The sequence below is a fragment of the Garra rufa genome, chromosome 2 (genome assembly GCF_049309525.1).
Source record: "Garra rufa chromosome 2, GarRuf1.0, whole genome shotgun sequence".
NCBI lineage: Eukaryota > Metazoa > Chordata > Actinopteri > Cypriniformes > Cyprinidae > Garra > Garra rufa.
The window spans coordinates 11,176,681-11,199,092 of record NC_133362.1 but is presented as its reverse complement, the minus strand read 5'-3'; the positions used below and the strand labels follow the sequence as shown (position 1 = coordinate 11,199,092).

General features: G+C 36.3%; 1 protein-coding gene across 1 annotated transcript in view; it reads left to right on the top strand.

Annotated features, from left to right (window-relative positions):
* rmdn2 (regulator of microtubule dynamics 2) overlaps nt 1–22,412 on the top strand; it is a 44,947-nt gene that overhangs the window by 18,807 nt on the left and 3,728 nt on the right. Inside the window, exons 7-10 of the mRNA XM_073833720.1 lie at nt 13,100–13,175; nt 13,959–14,036; nt 16,896–16,994; nt 20,138–20,191. Of these exons, the coding sequence (XP_073689821.1) occupies nt 13,100–13,175; nt 13,959–14,036; nt 16,896–16,994; nt 20,138–20,191 (307 nt within the window). The remainder of the gene's footprint in view (nt 1–13,099; nt 13,176–13,958; nt 14,037–16,895; nt 16,995–20,137; nt 20,192–22,412) is intronic.

The following is a 22,412-nucleotide window of genomic DNA, read 5'->3' as shown; positions in this document are numbered from 1 at the left end:
ATGCTGATGCTTTTGTGCCTGTCCATCTGATATTGTTGATATAGTTTTGAAATGTGAGAAACAGACATTTCCTCACACTGAAAGACACGACAAGACAAGAAACATATCACTTAACACATTTTATAAGATTCATCAGAATTCATATCCTGCCTAATTCAAGAGCAGGGCAAGCTGCCTGTTAATTTTCTTTTAGTTGAAAGCAGTTGACTGCAAGTCAGTCAATTAAATACTGTAATATATAGTGTTAATATGTTTATTTGCTTCCTAATATGTTTGCAGCCTCTAAACACCACAGTAACGCTGCTTATTACAGTTTTTGTAAGTTGAGTAGCATACAGTGGTGGCCAAAATTATTAGAAAACTATGATTTTAAGTCAGTTATTTCTATATTTTTCTGTAGTGTATCAGTAGGAAATATTAGTTTACATTTTCAAACATTCATTTTGCTATTAATTGTAATAATCCAGTGAGATTTTTGTTTGCACAAAGCTACCTGAAAAACTATGCACAAGTGCACCTAGGGCAAAAGCTGCTTTAAACACAAAGGATGGTCACACCAAATGTAGATTTAATTTAGTTACTAGAAGTTAATTGATAAAGAAAATCTATTTATGACAGTTTTTTTTACACAATTGCCTCAAACTTTTAACAGTACTGTAGCTTTGCCGGTAGGTTTTGTGAAGCATCTTGGAGACCTTGCCACAGTTCTTCTGGATTTAATCTGTCTCAGTTTGTTCTGTTTCTTCATGTCATTCTTGACACACTGGATGATGATGAGATCAGATCGATGTGTGGAGCACTGGCTGCCATCAGACTCCTTGTGCAAACAAAAATCTTACTAGATTATTACAATTAATTAGCCTGGCGAGCCAGACTTACATCAAGATGTTTAATAAATAATTTTTGCTGCCGCTAGGGTGCGTCTAGATTTCTAGGCTAACAATTAATGGCAAAATGAATGTTTGGACATTATGTAAACTGATATTTTCTACTGACAAAAGAGAAATAACTGACTTAAAAACATTTTTTAGCTGGTAAAAATAATAGTGTTCTAATAATTTTGGCCACCACTGTGTTTGCGTTTGTTCTTTCACAGGGTGTCTTAATGAAGGCATGTTCACTGATCTCTGTGTCTGTATTTTGCCTGTGTAAATCCCAGGACAGTGCTTTCCATTCCATCACAGACGCCAGGATTATAACATGGAGTGCAGAGAAGGGTCATTGTGACCTACACACACCCCCACCTCATTTACGGCTGCTTATATCTGTGATGTGTCCTTGGCATTATGATTTTCATTAAGGATCTGACCTTCAGCTCTATTGAAAGCTGTCCTGCCTTCAGTGCAGCAGCACTGCTTAAAAACATAATTCACCCAAAAATGAAAATTCTGTCATTAAGTACTCACTCTCTTGTCACACCAAATCTGTAAGACCTTTGTTCATCTTCAAAACACAAATTAAGATTTTTTTTTTTGGATGAAATCTGCTCTGATCCTCTGCTTGTATACAAGGTGCAACGCATCCAGGTTCAGCATCAGATGTAAGTTGTTAAATAAAGTCGTTATTTTTGTTTTCTTGGTGCACAAAAAGTATTCTCGTAGCTTATAAAAATTAAGGGTGAACCACTGATGTCACATGGACTGTTTTAACAATGTCCTTATTACCTTTCTGGGCCTTCAACATGGTAGTTGCATTATGCATGGGCAGAAAGCTCTCAGATTTCATCAAAAATATCTTAATTTGTGCTCTGAAGATGAACTAAGGTTTCACAGGTTTGGAACGACATCAGGGTGAGTAATTAATAACAATACTTTTTAAGTAAAACTTTGGGGCTTTTCACTTTTTTTTTTTTTTACCATACTTTAGTAGAAAATCATAAATCTGAGCTCTTAGAACCGTAATAGCACACCTTTCCTCAACAAACTGCATCATTTGCATTCTCACAGAAACTTAGCACCTGTATAGCAATGCTCTGGCAACCACACAACACTCTAGCTTGACTTTTGCACCAGCCAGATTTTGTTTAATAAATGTAACTGTACTTTTTCCAGTTGGTAACTGTTTTCTGAATCAACCTGTATTAGAAACTGCTGATGCAATGTTCAGTTGTTTCTGTCAGTTTCTCTGTTCAAGGTTTCTGTCAGTGTCTCATGGTTAAAGCTGGTCATTTATCCTTCCATTTTGCATCATAGCTGGTTTTCCTTGCAAGCAGAGTGGCAGATTGACCTTGCATGGCAATAGCTGCTCTTGTCATCAAGACTTTATTGAATGCTCAGCCCAAGGTGATGAGAGAGAACTTTCTGTTCTGAGCCGAAAGGTGAAAGGAATCTGTTCTCTCTGTCGATCAGTTTGACTCTTAGACCTCTTTGTTTGTGGCCAGTTGCTCAGGGGATTTCTCTGCCCATGAGGAAAATACTGATTAAACTTACATAATCTTCTGGCAGCCACAAGTCTTAGTGTTTTTTTTTTTCCTTTTCTTTCTGTGTGGTTTGTGTTTGAGTGTGTATGAGTCTATATAAGATTTCAAGTCACCGAAAGGACTCTAAGCAACTGTCAGAAACGACCCTTGGCCAAACCACACTTTTTCTTGTACAAATCCCTTCTCTCCCTCTTCTAGTGTCATTTTCATTCGGTTTTTGCTCTCTGTTTCTCTCTCTTTCTCTCTCTGTCACACACACACATTTCAACATAGAATAAACTTTACAGAAGTTTCACTCCAGAACACTGGAAACTGCCTGAAGCTCACAAAACCTCTCCGACCTGTTTTGAGCATAAAGAATTACACTAATAGAGTAACAAACATCTGCTTGTTTTCTTAACACTATTGGATTTCATGGCCGATGAACTCCGATGAACTTGACGTAGTCTGCTTTAAAATCATATTTTAAACAACCCGATTTCATGACGAAAACATACCTGTGGGAACTTTTTTGCAAGATGCGAAATACGTACCGTCATGTGCATTTTGTGACATGTTTGATGTGAAATGTCCACCAAGGGGCACTTAAAAAGTGTTCTTTTTTTATTTATTTTTTTCTCCGGAACAGATAAATGTACATATGGTATGTTTTATGTGACGTTGGTTTAGTATGTATCACCGCAGTTCTGACTTAAAATGTTGAGTGGTGCTATAACTCTAATTCTCTGTGATGTTTTAAAATAATGTACCATTTGCACTACACCTAAACCTATACCTGATGGTATCAACAGAAGCAATTGTGAGGTAAAAACACAATCGCAAGCATGCTGTTTTAGCTTGTTTTTCATTCTCTCATCTTTCAGCTCCTTCATCGTGAGTCATGTTTTTCACAGGATTTGTACCCAAGGATTCTGCATCCTAAGTCCAATTCTGTGCCAGTTGAGCTACCAATCAAGCTTATGTCTGGAAAACGAAGCATATGAATGAATCTTTAATCATAACTGTGTACGAAAGTGCTTTCTGTTTTACCACCTCTAGTGTTCATTTCTATTGGAAACTGCAGTAATATGTACTTATTGGTACATATTTTGCGTCTTGCGAAAAGGTTTTAGATTTGCATTTCCTGCAGGAAATATCAGTGCAGTTAATTTTTAGGTAAGACTACACTCTTAAAAATAAAGGTGCTTTTAAAGGGTTCTTCACAGCGATGCAGTAGAAGAACCATTTCCACAAAGAACCATTCAGTCAAAGGTTCTTTAAAGAACCATCTCTTTCTTACCTTTCTAATCTGAAGAACCTTCTTTTGTCACAAAAGGAACTTTTTGTGAAACAGAAAGGTTCTTCAGATGTTAAAGGTTCTTTATGGCATCGTGAAGCACCTTTATTTTTAAGAGTGTAGGATTTAGATTTTGGTGCATGAATGAGATGGTGCATCAGAACCACCTTATAAATGGCTGCCGTCATTGTCTAAAGTGAGCATGCAACTGTGCTCAAAAGTCAACGCAGTGACACCATCTTTAAACTGTAAATGAGATTATGAAAGGTTAAAGATGCATAAAAGACCAGTCATAAATTAATATGCAAATAAAATGCTGGAACGAATATGTTTGAAAATGCATATGCAAATATTACTTTTACATTGTCATTTAGTTACTTGGCGCACATTTCTATTTAAAGTAACAATTTAAGATCGTCATAAGAAATTTACATTGCAAATTTTTATGTACACTACTGTTCTGTAAAATTTTTATGTTTTCAAAAGTAGTCTCTTATGCTTACTAAGGCTGCATAAAAAATGACTATGAATTTATTGGTAAAAAACTAAAAATGCTACAATAAAAACCTGTTAAATGGTTAATAGTAAGTTCCCCTACTATATACGGTAAAGGAAGAGGAAAATAAGCCTTAATTTACAGTGAATAATCGTAAATTGTCATTACCAGAATTTCCTGTGTTAATATTTAAAAGCTGCTTGTGATGGGCTTTGGTTCATCATGAGACTTTCTCATCACCACCTGCTTTTGGTGGTTATCAGTGTATTACAAAGGTACAAAACAGATTTCAGTACTTCAATAGGTTGGTACATTAACATTTTATCAGTTAATGAAATTATGGTATTTAAATGTAAATTAAAGTGAAAACCATAAAACTTAAAACTTTGCTACTGTATTTTTAACTGTAAAATTCTGACAACCACAACTGCCAGGTTTTTTTTTTTTTACCATAATTTTTGCGGATTTTTTTTTTACAGTGTTTATTTGATCTAAAATACAGTAAAAATAGTAATATTGTGACATATTATTGCAATTTAAAATAACTTTTCTAAATTTCAGCATCATTACACCAGTCTTCAGTGTCACATCATCCTTCAGAAATCTAATATTCTAATATGCAGAAACATTTCTTATAATTATCAATGTCAAAACAACTGTGCTAGTTAATATTTGGTCATATTGTTATCAGTATTCTTTAGCTTTCTGAGTAATATTAAAGAAAGACAGTAGAGAAATAGAGCAAGTAAATGTTGTGGAGCATGTCATTTTATTTTTATTCTTTTCTTAAAGTATAAAATTCATAAAAAGCTAAAAAAAACTGAGCTGAATTTGTTGCATGAAAATTCTGGAGAAGAATAAAATAAATTTCAGTACATTGCTGCCTTGCAAGCATATCTGTTGCTAGTGTATTTCCAGTGGTATTGCTTTGATACAGTATTTACACATTCTATTTCGCAAAGTATCCACATATGGTAAACAGTTTTTATTATTGCTGAAGTTTACCCATAATGCCCCTGTGGAGGGAAACCCCAGATTCCTGGAGTGAGGAGATGTTGTCAGGTGTGTGACGTGCTCATTCAGCCAGCAGAACTTCTGCCACTGGCTCCCATCGCTTTGCTGTGGTTAAATGTTCAGGCCTCCGGGCATTGCCAGAACATGACAGCAATGAATAAAAAACAATCTGTGAAAGGAGGGGGAAGGAATTAGCCCCGGGAACATTGAGCAACCATTCCCCACCTGTACTGTCCCTGCCAGCAGTTGTTATTAGTAATCACTTCTGGTATGTCTTCATGTTGCTTCAGTTTAGATTTATTTGCAATTCATCAGAAGAGCTATTTTGGTGATCTCCAATTTTATATCAATGCACTGCCATTTTTTTAATAAGTAATCAGGATGATGTTGTCAGGTTTGGTTGTTAGCTCTATTCTAAAACCAGTGTCTATTGTCTACATAGGCAGCATTCTGACTGAAATGCAACCTTGTGAGTGACGGGCAGCAACAAATTGCAATCAAATAGTTTCAGACTATGGTGCCAGGATGTTGCTACGCTAAAAATGTGATACTATAATATATTTGTCAGTATTGCATGTAATCTGTCTTCATAATCCCCTGTCATCTTGGGTAACTTGGTTCACTTAGCGTATTGCAATGCATTCTGGGATTGTTCTATTCGTCAAAGAAATATTTGATGCTGCCTTGGAATTCGACCAAAATTAGGTTTCGGCATAATGTCGCTGCCCAGCTTTGCAGCATTAATGTCATGAGCATGTCTATGCTTACTTTAAAGTGCTGTCTATGTCTACAGAGCTGTTGGCTTTTGTCGTCTTCACACCCAAAGATCTCGCCACAAACTTTGTGGTCTTCTACTGTGGTTGGTCATCCTATTTTTGGTGTGGAGAATTGTCCTTCTGTGCACCACTGAATCACAGTAGCCAGAAAGAGAAATTGCCAAAACTTGCCCATGTTTGTTTGCTTTGGAAGAAAGTAGGCGAAATATGTTCCTACACTTTCTGTCCTGCCAGCTTAAAGAACCAGCTTCTCAACAAGGTGATACAATGTTCATTCTCAGTCATCCTCTGAAAAGCAGAGAAACTGCTGTCATTTGTTTTATAGTCAGACTTTTGATAAATGGCATAAAGTAGTAGTCCACATTTGAGATTCTTCTGTCCACTTTGACAGAAGCCAGCTGTTTGAGCAACACATAAAGCAAGTTTATTACATTTTACATGCCGTTTAGCAGAAACTATGTAGAATTTGGCCTAAATCCAATTGCTAAAAGTAAAAAGCTAAACGCGGGCTATAAACAAACAACACAGGGTCACATGACTTCAGTGCCACCAACCCAAAACCTCTGACAACCCTTTACATACTTATTGAAAAACTTTTTCTCTGTTTTTCACTGTTTGAATGGTTTTGCAAGAGCATGATGATAGAAACAAATATAGCTGCAAGCAGCAATTAAGGGGCCAAGCACTACAGAGGTAAAATGAAGAGCTAAGGAGCTGTCCCTGCTCCTGGAGAGCTACCTTTCTGCAGACTTGAGTTCCAACCCTGCTTCAATACACTTGTCTGTAATGAAGTAGCCCTGAATATCTTGATTAGCTGGTCCAAATGTGTTGGATTAGGGTTGAAGCTGAACTTTGCAGTATGGTAGCTCTCCATGAGCAGGGTTGGAGACAATTTTTGATACAGAATTTTACTACAAAACTCAAAATGGCCGATGCCCAAAAACGCCAACATTAGATACTGTTCGATCTAACGAGACCAATCTTATGATTTTTGGCCAAACTGGTCTGAAGTTTTAAGCAGAAACCTTTTGACCAGTAGGTGGTGCTGTGCCGAAACTACTTATGTGCCCTTAGGTCATGCTTGTTATAACACATACCAAGTTTAGTCAGAATCCACTAAAGTGTTGCAGAGATATAGCCTCATGTTCTTTTTTGCATAAACTTTGTCAAATTCATTAGCACGCTTTGCAAAAAAGGTTTGGTGTATCAAAAGCTTTTAATAACTTTTTGCCAGAATGCTCTAAATATGATGAGCCAATTTTGGTGAAAATTAGAAAAACTGTCTAGGATGAGTTTGAAAAAGTAGATATTTCAGAAAAATTTAAATTGCAAAAAGTCTTGACCATAGAAATTGGTATGACCCAAGGAATCAGAATTGTACAGTTCAAAAGAAACATGAGTGTAAATTTGGCGTGTTGGTGGCGCTAGAGCAGTGGTTCTCAAACTTTTTTGGTCGCGCCCCCCTTTTAACCTTTAAAAAAATCTGGCGCCCCCCCTCCCAAAAATACCTATCCCACCTAAGACTAATAATTGATTTCACTAAACTTAATGAAAAATTTATGCTTTCTTAGTTAAAAAAAAAAAATAAAATTACAGGAGAAAAACACATGCAACACTTGAAATATTAAAAAATAGCACAGGGAGAATAACTGTTATTATTATAATTCTCTATGTTATTTATTTATTTCTATATTTTTTGTAGGTTTCATGCTGTCCTAAGGCATGGCTTGAAATTAACTTTTTTACAGTGCTACCACGTAAAAAAGTTTGAGCACAAAAAAAATATAAGAGCACCCAATTTATTTTTAGTAATTTGCCGATCTTGATTCTTCATGGCTGATTCTGATTGCAGATGTTTTCAAGCAAATGGGCTGATTCTGAAAGCCTTTTTTATATTTATTTTACACATTAAGCAAGGGACAGGAATTAATGAAAATATGAACATGAACAAGATGTTTATTTTCTCTATTATAAGTACAGCCATTTAAATTAGAGGCAGTCACTGCATTTTTAAAGAATCTGCTGTATAAATAAAAAATAAACGACACAGTTCTTTCTTAGTCGTGTAGACAATAAATGCAGGCATGATCAAAGTAGGCTACTCTTTCAATATTCAAAGTGCAAATAGACAGAATTTTCCCACCATGATACAGAGTTATAGACAACTATACAACTTATTATAGCCCACATACTAATAACAGCTTCGATATGTTATGTAGCCTAATTTGCGCTTTGGGGAGTCGCTCTGTAAACGTGGGGTATTAAAATAGCTTTTGAATGCACTTGCGCGTTTTACTTTCGGTTTCATTTTAACGATCGCGTGAATCAGCGGCACTGAGCGTGCATTCTACAATACAAGACATTACTTTTACAAAACCATTTGAAAGTGGGAGGACACAAGCAGGATTTTGAAAAGCCCCAAGTGGAAATTACGCCCCTGCATGAGCTGAACTCTGCCGCTGAGTAATCATTTGTGAATGTATGCCGATTTGTACAGTATACCGAGACTGAGGCGCCAGAATGCCGCAGTTCAGCGGAGCGCAGTGTCAGTGACATCTCTGCTGGACGTGACAAAGTTGCAAATAATTTTAACTTTGAAGCCCCGCATTGAGCTTTTGAATGACCAGCACCTGCCTGGGTCTGTGCGAATTCATCTATGGTTTTCTCTTCTCTTTCACACACCGATCCATCTCCCGTTCGTTACATCCTTTGGCTGTTTACGTTTTTATATTTATTTTTCTGCTGATGGCCCACTCCCCCCCTGCAATACTCGTGCGCCCCCCCCCCCCCCTGGCGGGCACGCCCCCCACTTTGAGAACCACTGCGCTAGAGAGACTGTGGTTTGCTGTGGTTAATGATGAGACTGTTCTCTATCTGTGTGATAGTTTTCATAATTTCAGATTCTATAAGTTTCTATAAGTTTATAAGATTTATAACAATATCCTTAAAGTTTTTGTAGAAAAAAAACAGCATTTTACTACAAAATTTGAAATGGTCCTCGGTTGAAATGGCTGACATAGGAAAATTTGGTATAATTTGATTCGGCATACTACTCTGAATCTAAGGAGATCACTCTTATGATTTTTTTTTTTTACCAAACTGTTCAGAAAATATAAAGAAAAATGTAAAATGTTTATATATTTTAACCAGTAGGTGGCACTGTTCCAAAACTACTCATGTGCCCTCAGGTCATGCTTGGTATAACACATACCAAGTTTGGTCTGAATCCACTAAAGCGTTCCTAAGATATAGCCTCATGTCCATTTTTGCACAGATTTAATGATCTAATCTAGATGATCTAATTAGATGATCTAATCTAATTTTGGTAAAATTCAAACAAACCATCTAGGATGAGTTCGAAAAAGTAGATTTTTTATAAAATTCAATATTGAATTTTGGTATGCATTCTACTCTGCATGGGCCAAGGAATCAGAGGGGGAAAAATCCTTCTAGACCTCACAGTTCAAAAGTTATTTGCAGAAATATGAGTGTAGATTTGGCCTATTGGTGGCGCTGGAGAGTTTGACCTAGAGACAGATTTGCTTTGGTTAATACTGAGACAAATTTCATATTTTCATACCACTTACCAAGTTTAGTCTAAATCTACTAAAGCGTTATGAAGATACAGTCTCATGTCCATTTTTGCAAAAATTTCATCAAATTCTTTAACGTTCTTTACGAAAAGATTTTCATAACTTTTTGTCAGGATTGTCTGAGGATGAGCTGTTTTTGTTGAAAATCGGACAAACGCTCTAGGACAAGTTAAAAAATCTAGATTTTTTGCATTCGACACAGTATGAGCCAAGGAGTCAATAAAAAATTATTTTGCTTTTAGACCTCACGGTTCAAAGGTTATTGGCAGAAATATGAGTGCAGATTTGGCCTATTGGTGGAGAGTTTGAGTTGGAAACTCTAAATTTGCTATGGTCAATATTGAGACTGTCCTCTATCTGTGTGCCAAATTTCATAACTTTCCTGCAAGCAGTTCTATAGGCTGCCATAGACTGCCAAAGAAGAATAATGTTGTAGAATAAAATGAGAAAAGCTTGCATTCACCACAGACCTTATTTTGCTGCTGTGTTTTGGCTTACTAAATTTCATCCCTGCAGCACTTGGTTTAATCTTGTAAATGCTATTTGGTTTCCAGATTCCAAAAAAACGATGTTCTTACTCAGAAGTTGCACAAAGTCAGCCAATCAGATTAGATCTTGCTAGATGGAGAAGTTCAGATGGTCAGTGAGGAGGTTGTGGGTGGCCCGTGGACATGCCGCCTGCAGCTGAGATTATTCAGTACAGCGCAATCTTGACTTGATCTACCAATCAATTAATTAAATCGCACAAGAGAGAAGTTATGTTGAAATAGATGCTCTTGTAGTCTTTAGAGCCTCATTCCCACAGCACAAATCCCCCACCCCCTTAACCCATACTCACACCAGCATGGGCGACATTTGACTCTTGAGTCAGGGGGGGCAAGAAAAAAAAATCAGATTTAAGCTTTAAAACAGTGCCCTGCGGTATTGCAGCACATCAAAGCAGTCAATTAAAGCGCTGCACTTCAGCCCGTGCTGATGGGCCCTGACTTTTTTTTACACCCCAGGGCTACGGCTTCGGGCCAATTTTCACGTCATAGTTCAGACCGGGCTGGCATCGGGCCTGTTTAAGGCTTCTCCTTATTTTCATAATTTAGACATCCATCAATTATGGTGAAGAAAAAAAAATGCCGCGCTGGTGGAAACAACACGAAACTTCACTTTCGCTTTCACTTTTGAGACTGACTCAGACACCGTTTAGTGTGCTTTAGCGCAGCTGAATCCGCGTTCAAGCGCACACAATAGGCTAAAACTCGCCCCAAGCACCGGCAAAAATAAATAACAATGAATGTGTCGAGGAAAGAGTAAGGACATAAATGAATTATTTATTAATTAATTTGTGTATTCTGAGTCAGTGTCGCAAAGATCCTGACTCGCAATCTCCTTTTTGGACGCGCCTTTAGAGAGAAATTCATCTTTACGGATTACATGAAAGAGTTTGTGCTTTTGATTTGTTTTATTTCGTTAAGTAATAATTTAAAGCTTTCTATAAATGTATTTATTATGTCTGTGAGGCATGCATTTCGCTTAATTTTGTTAAGCACTCCTGTTCAAGAACCAGACGGCAGAAAGCCATATAATATATATTTAACGAATAAAAAATGCTCCAAGCGTTTTTCTTAATTAGCTAAATAAAAAACGAAACTAAATATAAACATTTTGCCATTACATACAAAACTGAACTATTTTATAGCTGAAACAGTAAGTTGTTTTGGGAGAAGGGGAAAATATATATTTTATCCCGTCTATTGCTTCACCGTTATTTCGAGAATAAACCCAGCGTAAATATGCAAATGTCACTCCCAAAACATATCAGCTTGCATGTGCCGAAAAACGAAAGTTTCATACAAATTCTAAATGGATTATAGCCTGGAAAGTGCAAAGCACGCTCCCCTTATTATCACTAAAAGTTCATAGAGATCTCACAAAATTCTGTTATAATTAATAAAGCTCTCTAAACTACACAATTAATATTTTATTTACATCGCGTCTACACTCATAAGATGATTCACGAGCGCACAAAACGGCACTTAATAAAAACCGATCAGGCGCTTTCAGCAGTGAGTGAATTCTGACAAGTGTTTCTAATTGTTCGGAAACAACAGATATGACTGTGATTGGCTACATTGCTCAACGCTGCAAAAACACGTTGGATAGTTTGCCAGATCTTCAATTGCTTTGCTTTCGTTTGAGGGTTATATAGCACCGTCTAGTTCCCAAGTACAACCGAGCCTAAGCTTGGCTAAAGCAGTTGCAGCGGGGCTGTCAAGGATTCCATGACTAACCACAGGGGGGGCAACTGCCCCCCCTTGCCCCCCCCTAATGTCGCCCATGCACACCAGTGTGACTGGGTATAGTAAGTCGATCTATTAGGGTATGTCCGTGCTAGTGTTGAATTTCTCTCTGGTGAGCTCAAGGTCGAAAGGCTTTTGGCCACAGAGTCTATCCTCCAATCACACTCTCACCTCCTGTGACAGTCATTTGACTTCTTCACCTCTTTATCAGGCACATAAAAGGTGTTTCAGCCCGGCTCCATTGTCTGACTGTGAGTACCAGCAGGATTAACATCGCTATGGTGGAAAAGCTTTGATCACCTCTGAACCGGCCCCTCAAACCACTAACTACACATGCACACGCACATCAGTCCCTTCACTTAGTCATGATTCTCCTTTCTTTCTTTCTTTCTTTCTTTCTTTCTTTCTTTTTCTTTCTTTCTTTCTTTCTTTCTTTCTTTCTTTCTTTCTTTCTTTCTTTCTTTCTTTCTTTCTTTCTTTCTTTCTTTCTTTCCAATATAATCACTGCACAGCCTTAAATAGTAACATGATAAAAGACACTAATCTTTATTTAAAAAGCCTTGTTAAATGTGTTAATGTTAATAGTGTAAATGTCTGCAGTTTTAACTAGCAACTTGGCACAGGTGTGCATTAATTAGCAATTTATAGCAGCTTTGAATGTGGTTTATTCAGTCAGTAATTGGAGCCAAATTTTCTAATGAGAAATTACTCATAGCTGTTATTAAGTTGATGTTAATCAGTAGCTGTGGTCTAATAAAAGCCTCAAAGGTACTAGGTCTAAAGTGGAGAGAAGAAAGACACGGGTCTTTAGGAAGTTTTATTCGTCCATACGCATCTTCCCGTTCTTTTCTCCTCCTCTTATAGCTAGGAAAGCAGTAAAGATTTACATCGCTTCTCTTGTGGATTTAAAAAGTTCATTCAAAGGTCAGAAGTTAATTTTGTGCTCCAACTCTCCAGGTTTTATGATCATGACACCATCGTTTTGGCATTTTATCATTGGTGTCTGAGATTGAAGTTTAATTAGTTGCATCTTTTTCATCGATGGTGGCTTTGTAAAGCTCTCTGTGGTTAGTTTTTGGGGAAACAAGCTCTACAAGTTGAAAATTGAGGTTTGATGCCACTGTGTTGTTTGGACACAGTTCTTTGCTTTGCAAATATGAATATGAAACTCTATAATTAATGAAATTTAATATTTAATAATTACTGTTTTCCTTTCTCTGTTGTCTCTACATAGGTATGCCATACTCTGTGGGCTCCTGTCAGATTATGAATCTATTCAGAATAAAATTAAAAATGGTTATCTTTTTAAGGTGAGTGTGCATATTTGTTCTTTACACAATGTTCACATATATGTTTTGATTGGATTTTTTTGATTGGTCAAATGTGTAGACGAATATAGCTTAATTGCTAGGTTGTAAAACATTACACTTAAAAATAATTATTCAGTCCAGCCTTACAGACACAGACAGCAGAATATTGAAGCAGTTCAGATGGACCGTTTACAGCTGAGCTCATGTCAACATAGGAAGTAGTTACTCCCAGTTACTTCCAATTTTAAATACTTCCAGATGCTCCCAGTTACACATTTGACCCTTAATTATTTACACATTTATTGCTTGCTTCATGTAGAGAAAAGTTTAATGGCAGTAAATGATACGGTGATCTCAGCCAAAAGGTCATTTGAGTTTATTTCAGTGTTTGTATGTGTCGATGGGAGCATAACATCAGCTTCTGTGAGAGTTAGTGTTCATAATCTTATCTGAGAACAGAGGAAATGGAATGAGGGTACCACACGCACACACACGTATTTCATAAGAGCAGATCAGTCTCTGATACACGTAGCATTTTATCTTAGCTGTCAGCTTGATTTCCAAACACCACACACCTGCAGAGCCCTGGCAGGTGAGCTAGCAGAGAGAGGGAGAACGGAGCTGAATGACAGATGCGTGTGGTGGGTTTTTCTATGTTCGTGCGAGACAGTTCAGGAGAAATATTTGTGGTATCTCAGCTGTAGAAATCAGCAAAAAAGACAAGTCGTGCCACATAGAAAGAAACCTCTCTCTCTCTCTTCATTTCTCTCTCATTCTCTCAAGGATCATCTGGATAAGGCAATTGAGTTGAAACCTGAAGATCCTCTGTCATATTACTTGCTGGGCCGCTGGTGTTATGCTGTGAGTGACAGAGCATTTGGTATTAGTGTGTTTGGGATATTCATCACATTGTGTTACTTAAAGGGTTCCCACGCTCACATTTTCCTGCTATTGCCAGGCTTTTTATACATACAGTCAACCCCGAAATTACTTACACCCCTGGCAAATTCTGACTTAGTTATTTTTATTCAACCAGCAAGTTTTTTTTTGGATTAGAAATGACACAGACGTCTCCCAGAAGATAAGACGATGTTCAAGAGGCATCATTGTGGAAAAAATTATTACTCATCTTTTATTTACGTTTGAACAAAAAGTGGCATGTCCAAAATTATTCATACCCTTCTCAATAGTCAATAGAAAAGCCTTTATTGGCTATTACAGCAATCTTCCTATAATTGCTGACCAGCTTTTTGCATGTCTCCACTGGTATTTTTGCTCATTCATCTTTAGCGATGAGCTCCAACTCTTTCAGGTTGGAGGGTCTCCTTGCCATCACCCTGATCTCTAGCTCCCTCCACAGATGCTCAGTTGGATTTAAGTCAGGACTCTTTTGTCTGCTAACCATTTCTTCATCACTTTTGCTGTGTGTTTTGGGTCGTTGTCATGCTGAAATGTCCACTGGTGCCCAAGGCCAAGTTTCTCTGCAGACTGCCTGATGTTGTTGTTGAGAATTTTAATGTATTGCTCTTTTTCATGGTGCCGTTTACTGTGATTAGGTTCCCTGGTCCACCGGCTGAAAAACACCCCCAAAACATTAGGTTCCCACCCCCATGTTTGACAGTGGGGATGGTGTTCTTAGGGTTGAAAGCTTCTCCTTTTTTATGCCAAATGAAGGCTACATCATTGTGGCCAAACAATTCAAGTTTTGTTTCATCTACCCATAAAACAGAAGACCAGAAGTCTTCTTCTTTGTCCAGAGCATTTGCAAAGGCGAAGCGGGCTTTTGTGTGCCTTATCTGGAGAAGTGGTGTCCTTCTTGGTCTGCGTCTGTGGAACCCAGACTGCCTTGATGTTGCCACCAGATTCATCAGGATGGCCTTGGTGGTGATCCTTGGATTCTTTTTTTTACCTCTCTCAATATCCTCCTGGCCAGCACAGGTGTCACTTTTGGCTTCCGACCACGTCCTCTGAGATTTGTCACAGTGCAGAACGTCTTGTATTTTTTAATAATATTTTGCAATGTAGCCACTGAAACTTCAAAACATTTAGATTCAACATTTAGGTCTTATAGCCCTTTCTTGACTTGTGAGCAGCCACAATGCGCAGGCGCAGGTCCTCAGTGAGCTCCTTTGTCTTAGCCATGACTGTCCACAAACCAACAGCAAAGAGCTTCTATTTTTCACCTGTTGAGTTGATTAAAACAGCTGTTCCCAATGAATCAGGGTAATTAGGATGCTTTAGAACAGCTTGGACTATTTGGAATGGTATAGAAATTTGGATTTTCCCATAGACTGTGACAGTTTGCAAGGGGTATGAATAATTTTGGACATGCCACTTTTTGTTCAAATGTAAATAAAAGCTGAGTAATATTTTTTTTTTCCACAATGATGCCTCTTGTACATCATCTTATTATCTTTTGGGAGAAGCCTGTGTCATTTCCAGTCAAAAAAAAAAAACTTGCTGGTTGAATAAAAGTATATAGTAAAAGTATTATGCCATAATAATATGGCAATTTTCAAACAATTTGAAGTTTATTCACAATTATTCATTTTTCTTAAATAAATAATGACAATGTGTGATATGTCATGTGATGATGTTTATCTGAGGATTTATTTTCCAAATTTTAAGACCGCCAAGGACCAGGCTATTTTTTAACTTTTTCACATGACTATATATTTTTTCTCCATTTCAAAACTTGAAAAAAAAAAAAAAAAATTTAATGAACTTTCTGTAGTGAACTCACTACTAGTCAAAAGTTTTTGGACAGTAAGACTTTTTATTTTTTTTTAAAGAAGTCTCTTTTGCTCACCAAGCAAAAACGGCAATATTGTGAAATATATATATTTTTTTTTATTTAAAATAACTGTTTTCTATTTGAATGTATTTTAAAATGTAATTTATTCCTGTGATCAAAGCTGAATTTTTAGCATCATTACTGCAGTCTTAAGTGTCACGTTCCTTCAGAAATAATTCTAAAATGATGATTTGCTGAAACATTTTTATTATATTACATTATTATTATTATTATTATTATTATCATCAATATTTAAAACAGTTGAGTAAATTTTTTTTAGGATTCTTTAATGAATAGTAAGATCCAAATACTTTTTGCAACATTATACACTAAACCATTCAAAAGCTTGGAGCCAGTATAATTTTTTGGAAATAAATTAATTAGAATTAGAAATTAATTTATAATGTTACAAAAGATTTCTATTTTAGATAAATGCTGTTCCTCTGAACTTTCTATTTATCAAAGAAACCTGAAAGATTCTAATGTTTTTGAGCAGCAAATCAGAATATTAGAATGATTTCTAAAGGATCATGTGACTGGAGTTATGAAGCTAAAAATTCAGCTTTGAAATCACAGAAATAAATTACATTTTAAAATACATTCAAATAGAAAATGGTTAATTTAAATAGTAAAAGTATTTCAGAATTGAACTGTTTTTGCTGCAAGTTGCAGGCTTGGTTGGTGAGCTTAAGAGACTTCTTTAAAAACATGAAAGATCTTACTGTTCAAACATTCATTGGTCAAAAATATGAGAAGTAAATTGACTTCAATAAATATAAATATATCTTGAATAATAATTTATTTTTTTAGTATTAATTTATGTATTTTTTTTTTTTATTAATTGCAGTAAATGGGCCTTTTTGTATGTTGATTAGCGAAGATCTTAACCTCTTTGTACATTGTCCATAAACATGTTGTATGTGCAGGTGTCACAATGTACATGGATAGAGAGGAAAATCGCTACTACTCTGTTTGGTGAGCCACCCAGTGCTACAGTCCAGGACGCCCTGCAGAACTTCCTCAAGGTGGGACGTGCCTCTAATCATTGCGAATAGAGCCTCTTTATTTAGAAGCCAAACACATAAAATAAAAAAAATTGTCAATACATTTTTGAGGTAGACAGATTTTATAGAGATTTGTTTTTTCCTCTGATGTTCTCCTGTCCTTTGTATCTCACCCATCACTTCTTATTTAAGGGGTCTGTGCTTAGACTTGTTGCACCCTGCCAAGACAACACAACATTCTGGAGAGTTATACAACAGCACGACTGATTAAAGGAGAGAAATAGGGAGTTTTTCTTTGTCAGTAATCATTAATAGTCTAATTTTGTGCAAAAACAGATATCAAGCCAATATACCAACAGTTTATGAACAAAATAACACGTCTTTTCATATACACCCTGAATGATTCACCTTCATGCAGAATCCAGATTTATGTGCTACATGGCCAAAAGTATGTGGAAACCCCCTTCACATTACTAATACAGTAGTTGCATAAAGTCAAGCATCAGTACAGCCATGCATCTCCATGGACAAACATTTTTAGTTAAATGTACCTACATTGTACTATATGATATTGTACAAAAAAAATATATAAAGAAAGTTTATATATTAAAATAAAAAGTGTTTCATTTAAATTCTAATACAGTTTTTGACTATTTTACTGTTTTTAATTTATTTTTAAGCAAATACAGTATCTCCCAAAAGTGAGTACCCCTCACATTTCAGCAACCATTTTAGTATATCTTCTCAAGGGACAATACTATAGAAATGAAAATTGGATATATTTTAGAGTAGTCAATGTGCAGGTTGTATAGCAGTATAGATTCACTGTCCTCTCAAAATAACTCAACATACAGCCGTTATTGTCAAAATAGCTGGCAACAGAAGTGAGTACACCCCAAGTGATAACAGCAGTATGTTGTTTAACCATGCAAAGCCACATGTCCTATTCATCATGTTTATGTTGTTCTCTGCTTGACAGGACCATACAAAGTTGTGTATCTTGTATTAGAGCAGTTAAAATTTGGTGCTTTAAGTACAATTCTCTCATACTGACCACTGGATGTTCAACATGGCATCTCATGGCAAAGAACTCTCTAAGGATTTGAGAATTAGAATTGTTGCTCTCCACAAAGATGGAAAAGGCTTTTAGAGGTTCAGTAATACCCTCAAACCGAGTTACATTACAGTGGTCAGGGTCATACAGAGGTTTCTGTGCATCAGATGCAGAACCAGGCTTCAAAAAACAGATGCATGAGTGCTGGCAGCATTGCTTTAAATGTTGCAGAAGTAGAAGGTCAGCTTGTCAGTGCTCAGACCATACGCCACAAACTGCAACAAATCGGTTTGCATAGGCGTCGTCCTAGAAGGAAGCCTCATCTGAAGCTGGCTCACAAGAAAGCCCGCAAACAGTTTGCTGAAGACAACCTGTCCAAGAGCATGAATTACTGGAACCATGTCCTGTGGTCTGATGTGACTATAAGATAATCTTGTTTGGCTCAGATGGTGTCCAGCATGTTTGGCGATGCCCTGGTGAGGAGTACCAGGAAAATTGTGTCTTGCCTACAGTCAAGCCTGGTGGTGGTAGCATCATGGTCTGGGGCTGCATGAGTGCTGCTGGGACTGGGGAGCTTCAGTTGAGGGAAACATGGATTCCATTATGTACTGTACATTCTGAAGCAGAACATGATGCCTTCACACCAGAAACTAGGCAGAGCGGCAATTTTCCAACATGATAACGATCCCAAACACACCACCAAGAGGACATTTGGAAGAAAGCTAAAGACCTGAAACCTATTAAGCACCTGTGGAGCATCCTCAAGCGTAAGGTGGAGAAGCTCCATGTGTCTAATGTCCAGCAGCTCTGTGAGGAGTGGAAGATGATCCCAGCAACAACCTGTGCAGCTCTGGTCAATTCCATGCCCAGAATGATTAAGGCTGTGCCAGATAACAATGGTGCTAACACAAAATATTGACACTTTGGACAAGTTCACTTAGGGTGTACTCCCTTTTGTTGCCAGCTATTTTGACAATAATGGCTGTATGTTGAGTTATTTTCACGGGACAGTAAATCTATACTTCTATTTAAGCTGCACATTGACTACTCTAATATATATCCAAGTTTTGTTTTGTAAGTATCCAAGTATTGTTCCTTGAGAAGCTATACTAAAATGGTTGCTGAAATGTGAGGGGTGTACTAACTTTCATGACTTACTGTAAATCCAGATTTAAGTGAGCAAAAGGGACTTCTTAAAAAAAAAAAATCAAATAAAATCTTACCTGGTAGTATACGTGTATGATTTTTGGCTTCCATACTTTTGGCAATGTAGTTTATTTCAGATCATCTCACCACCAAATGTGCTATAATGAATAATAGATTATCTTCCAAAAATTATATTTAACTCTTGGTTTTTGTTTCAGGATTTGAGATTTTGAGAAAATGTGTTATAATATTTTTTTTCTTTCACCCTAGAGGAACCCTAGAACCCAGATCAAATATTAGATGTACATTTTGAAATGAATGTCATCTTTTTTTTCATCTTTTGTCTTTATGATGGTTACCTTTAAAACTAATCAGAAATGTTGAAAACCTGGAAATATGAGGGAGAAGCCTAGGAAATCATGGAGATTAACACAGTCCTGAAATGTTATGGAATAGTCATGAAAAATGATTTTTTTTTTTTTTTTAAATCCTTATCCAATAATAATGAACAGCTGAAAACAATGGAATATAATTAAAAATCTGTTTATCGAAAGGTGTAGGAACCCCGTAGTTTACTTTGTCGAAAACATAAGCTCGTATATGTGGCTACAGCAATCCTTATATATTTTATGTGATTGTGTAAGTGTCGTAAAAGTCAACAGCGTTATTTATTACTCTGAGTGGAGGTTTACAGCCTGCTTTGGTAATTGTTTAATATCTCATTTAACACGCAAAGTGTTGGAGAATGTACCCTAGACGTTTGCCTGCCAGCAGTGCAGTCCTTCGTTCGAGAGAGATGTGTTTTTTATGATCTCATTTAATTAATTACACCTGAAATGCAAAAAATCAGTTACATAAACAGTCTGTGTTTAGATATCAACAGTCTGTAGTCAATACATAATTTCAGTCTGACTGTGAATGACAGATTGCATTTGCTAACTTTGTCCTTTGTTTGATTTTACAGGCAGAAGAAATCAATCCCAAGTATTCAAAATACAACTATGTGTTTTTAGCAAAGGTAATGACGTATTAATTCAAATAATACGTGTAATTAAAATTGACAATGACAATGGGTATTTTGTTGGCTCTGTTCCAAACCTAGTGAGCTGCCTTGCTGACTACCACATGCATAGACAGCTTCCTTCCAAAGCAGCATCCTAACTAATATTAAGTATTAACCAATGTGGAATGCTCTACTTGTAACTACTTGTAAAAAAAATTACACACACTACCAGTCAAAAGTTTTTGAACTGTAAGACTTTTAATGTTTTTAAAGAAGTCTCTTCTGCTTACCAAGCCTGCATTTATCTGATCTCAAATATAGCAAAAACAGTACAATTTTGAAATATTTGTACTATTTAAATTAAATGTTTTATATTTGAATATATTTTAAAATGTAATTTTTTTATGTGATTTCAAAGCTGAATTTTTAGCATCATTACTCCAGTCACATGTTCCTTCAGACATCATTTTAATATTCTGATTTGCTTCTCAAATAATTTATTATTATTATGCTGAGTAGATTTTTTTTCAAAGTTCAGAAGAACAGCATTTATCTGAAATATTAATCTTTTTTTAACATTATAAATATTTTTATCATCACTTTTGATCAAATTTAAAGCATTCTTGCTAAATAAAATTATTCATTTCTTTCCCAAAAGAAAAAAAAAACATTACACTGACTCCAAGATTTTGAATGGTATAGTGTATAATATTGCAAAAGCTTTTTATTTCAGATAAATGCTGGATATTTATTCATCAAAGAATCCTGAAAAAAAATACTTAACTGTTTTAAATCGTGATAATAATAATAATAATAATAATAAGAAGAAGAAGAATTAATGTTTCTTGAACAGCAAATCAGCATAATAATTTCTGAAGGATCATGTGACACATCACTGGAGTAATGATGCTGAAAATGTAGCTTTGGTTGCAGGAATAAATGACATTTTAAAATGTATTCAAATAGAAAACAGTATATAAAATAGTAAAAATATTTCACAATTTTACAGTTTTTGCTGTATTTTGGATCAAATAAATGCAGGCTTGGGTGAGCAGAAGATACTAGAGTTGGGGTTCTCGGACTTGTACTCGGACTTGAGTCCGGTCTCGAGTACAATTTTTAGCAGACTCGGACTTGTCACGGACTCGGATGCATTTTGACTCGGACTTGACTCGGACTCAAGCTTTTCGGACTCGGGAATTATAGCCGAGTCCAGGGACAGTTGATGGAAATTTTACTGACTCGATGCTTACGAAAGTGACATTCAGTATTCACATGTGTTTAAAAGTCTTGCCAGTACTTGAAAGCCTGCTGGTTTCTTTGCATACACATACTCAAAGTGGTGCTCACCGAAAGCGCCTCTCAGTCAGCATGTGAATGCTGAATTAAGCATTCTATTGCATGTTATTGCTACACACTTACACGAAAAATAATGTCAAAATGCACCGTCTTGGAGAGTATTCATGTAAATACAGTCGGTTTTGTCTTGAGTTAATTTGAACAGTTGGGAGAAATACAGATGTGTCAAAATATATGATCTGTGCGTCCGTTCTTAAAGCGACAGCAGCGTAAACCTGCTGCAGCAGACTGCGTCATATTCCATTTATTTCATCTCACAATTCAGATTTTTTTTTATATGTCGTTCATATGTTGTATTTCAGACTTTATAACTCAATTTACCTCAACAGTAGTGAGTTTGTCAGTTATGAGGGGAAAAAATGCCAGAAGTGTGGGATATAAACTCATTCATTTTGAGCTGAAAAGGGAAAAGGGAGAATGACTTTTCTTATCAGAATTGTGAGATATAATCTCTGAATCGTGAAATTTTTAAATATAAACTCAAATGTACTTTTTTTTTACTCTTTTATTCCATGGCTTCCGTAGACTGCTCCTTAAAAACTGTCATTAACCCTCACAGCCTCATTTTCATCCAAGAAAAAAAAAATGAAATGCCATCTACCCTATCTAAGGTCTAACCATTCGTCATATAAAACCCAAAACACAGCCACAGAGATAAGAGGTGCTTTCTCTGCTCCTCAGGTCTCATTCACTAAGCTTCCTACCCACCCAATTGAATTTATACATTTACTATATAACAACAAATAAAGTCTAGTTCTGTCCTGCCCTATAATTTTTCACATTCTAAAAGCTATTTCACTCTGAAATATGTCACAATACATAAGCTATAACTTCTGTTACATGACTTTAAGTTTGCTGAGCAGGACACTAATTATGA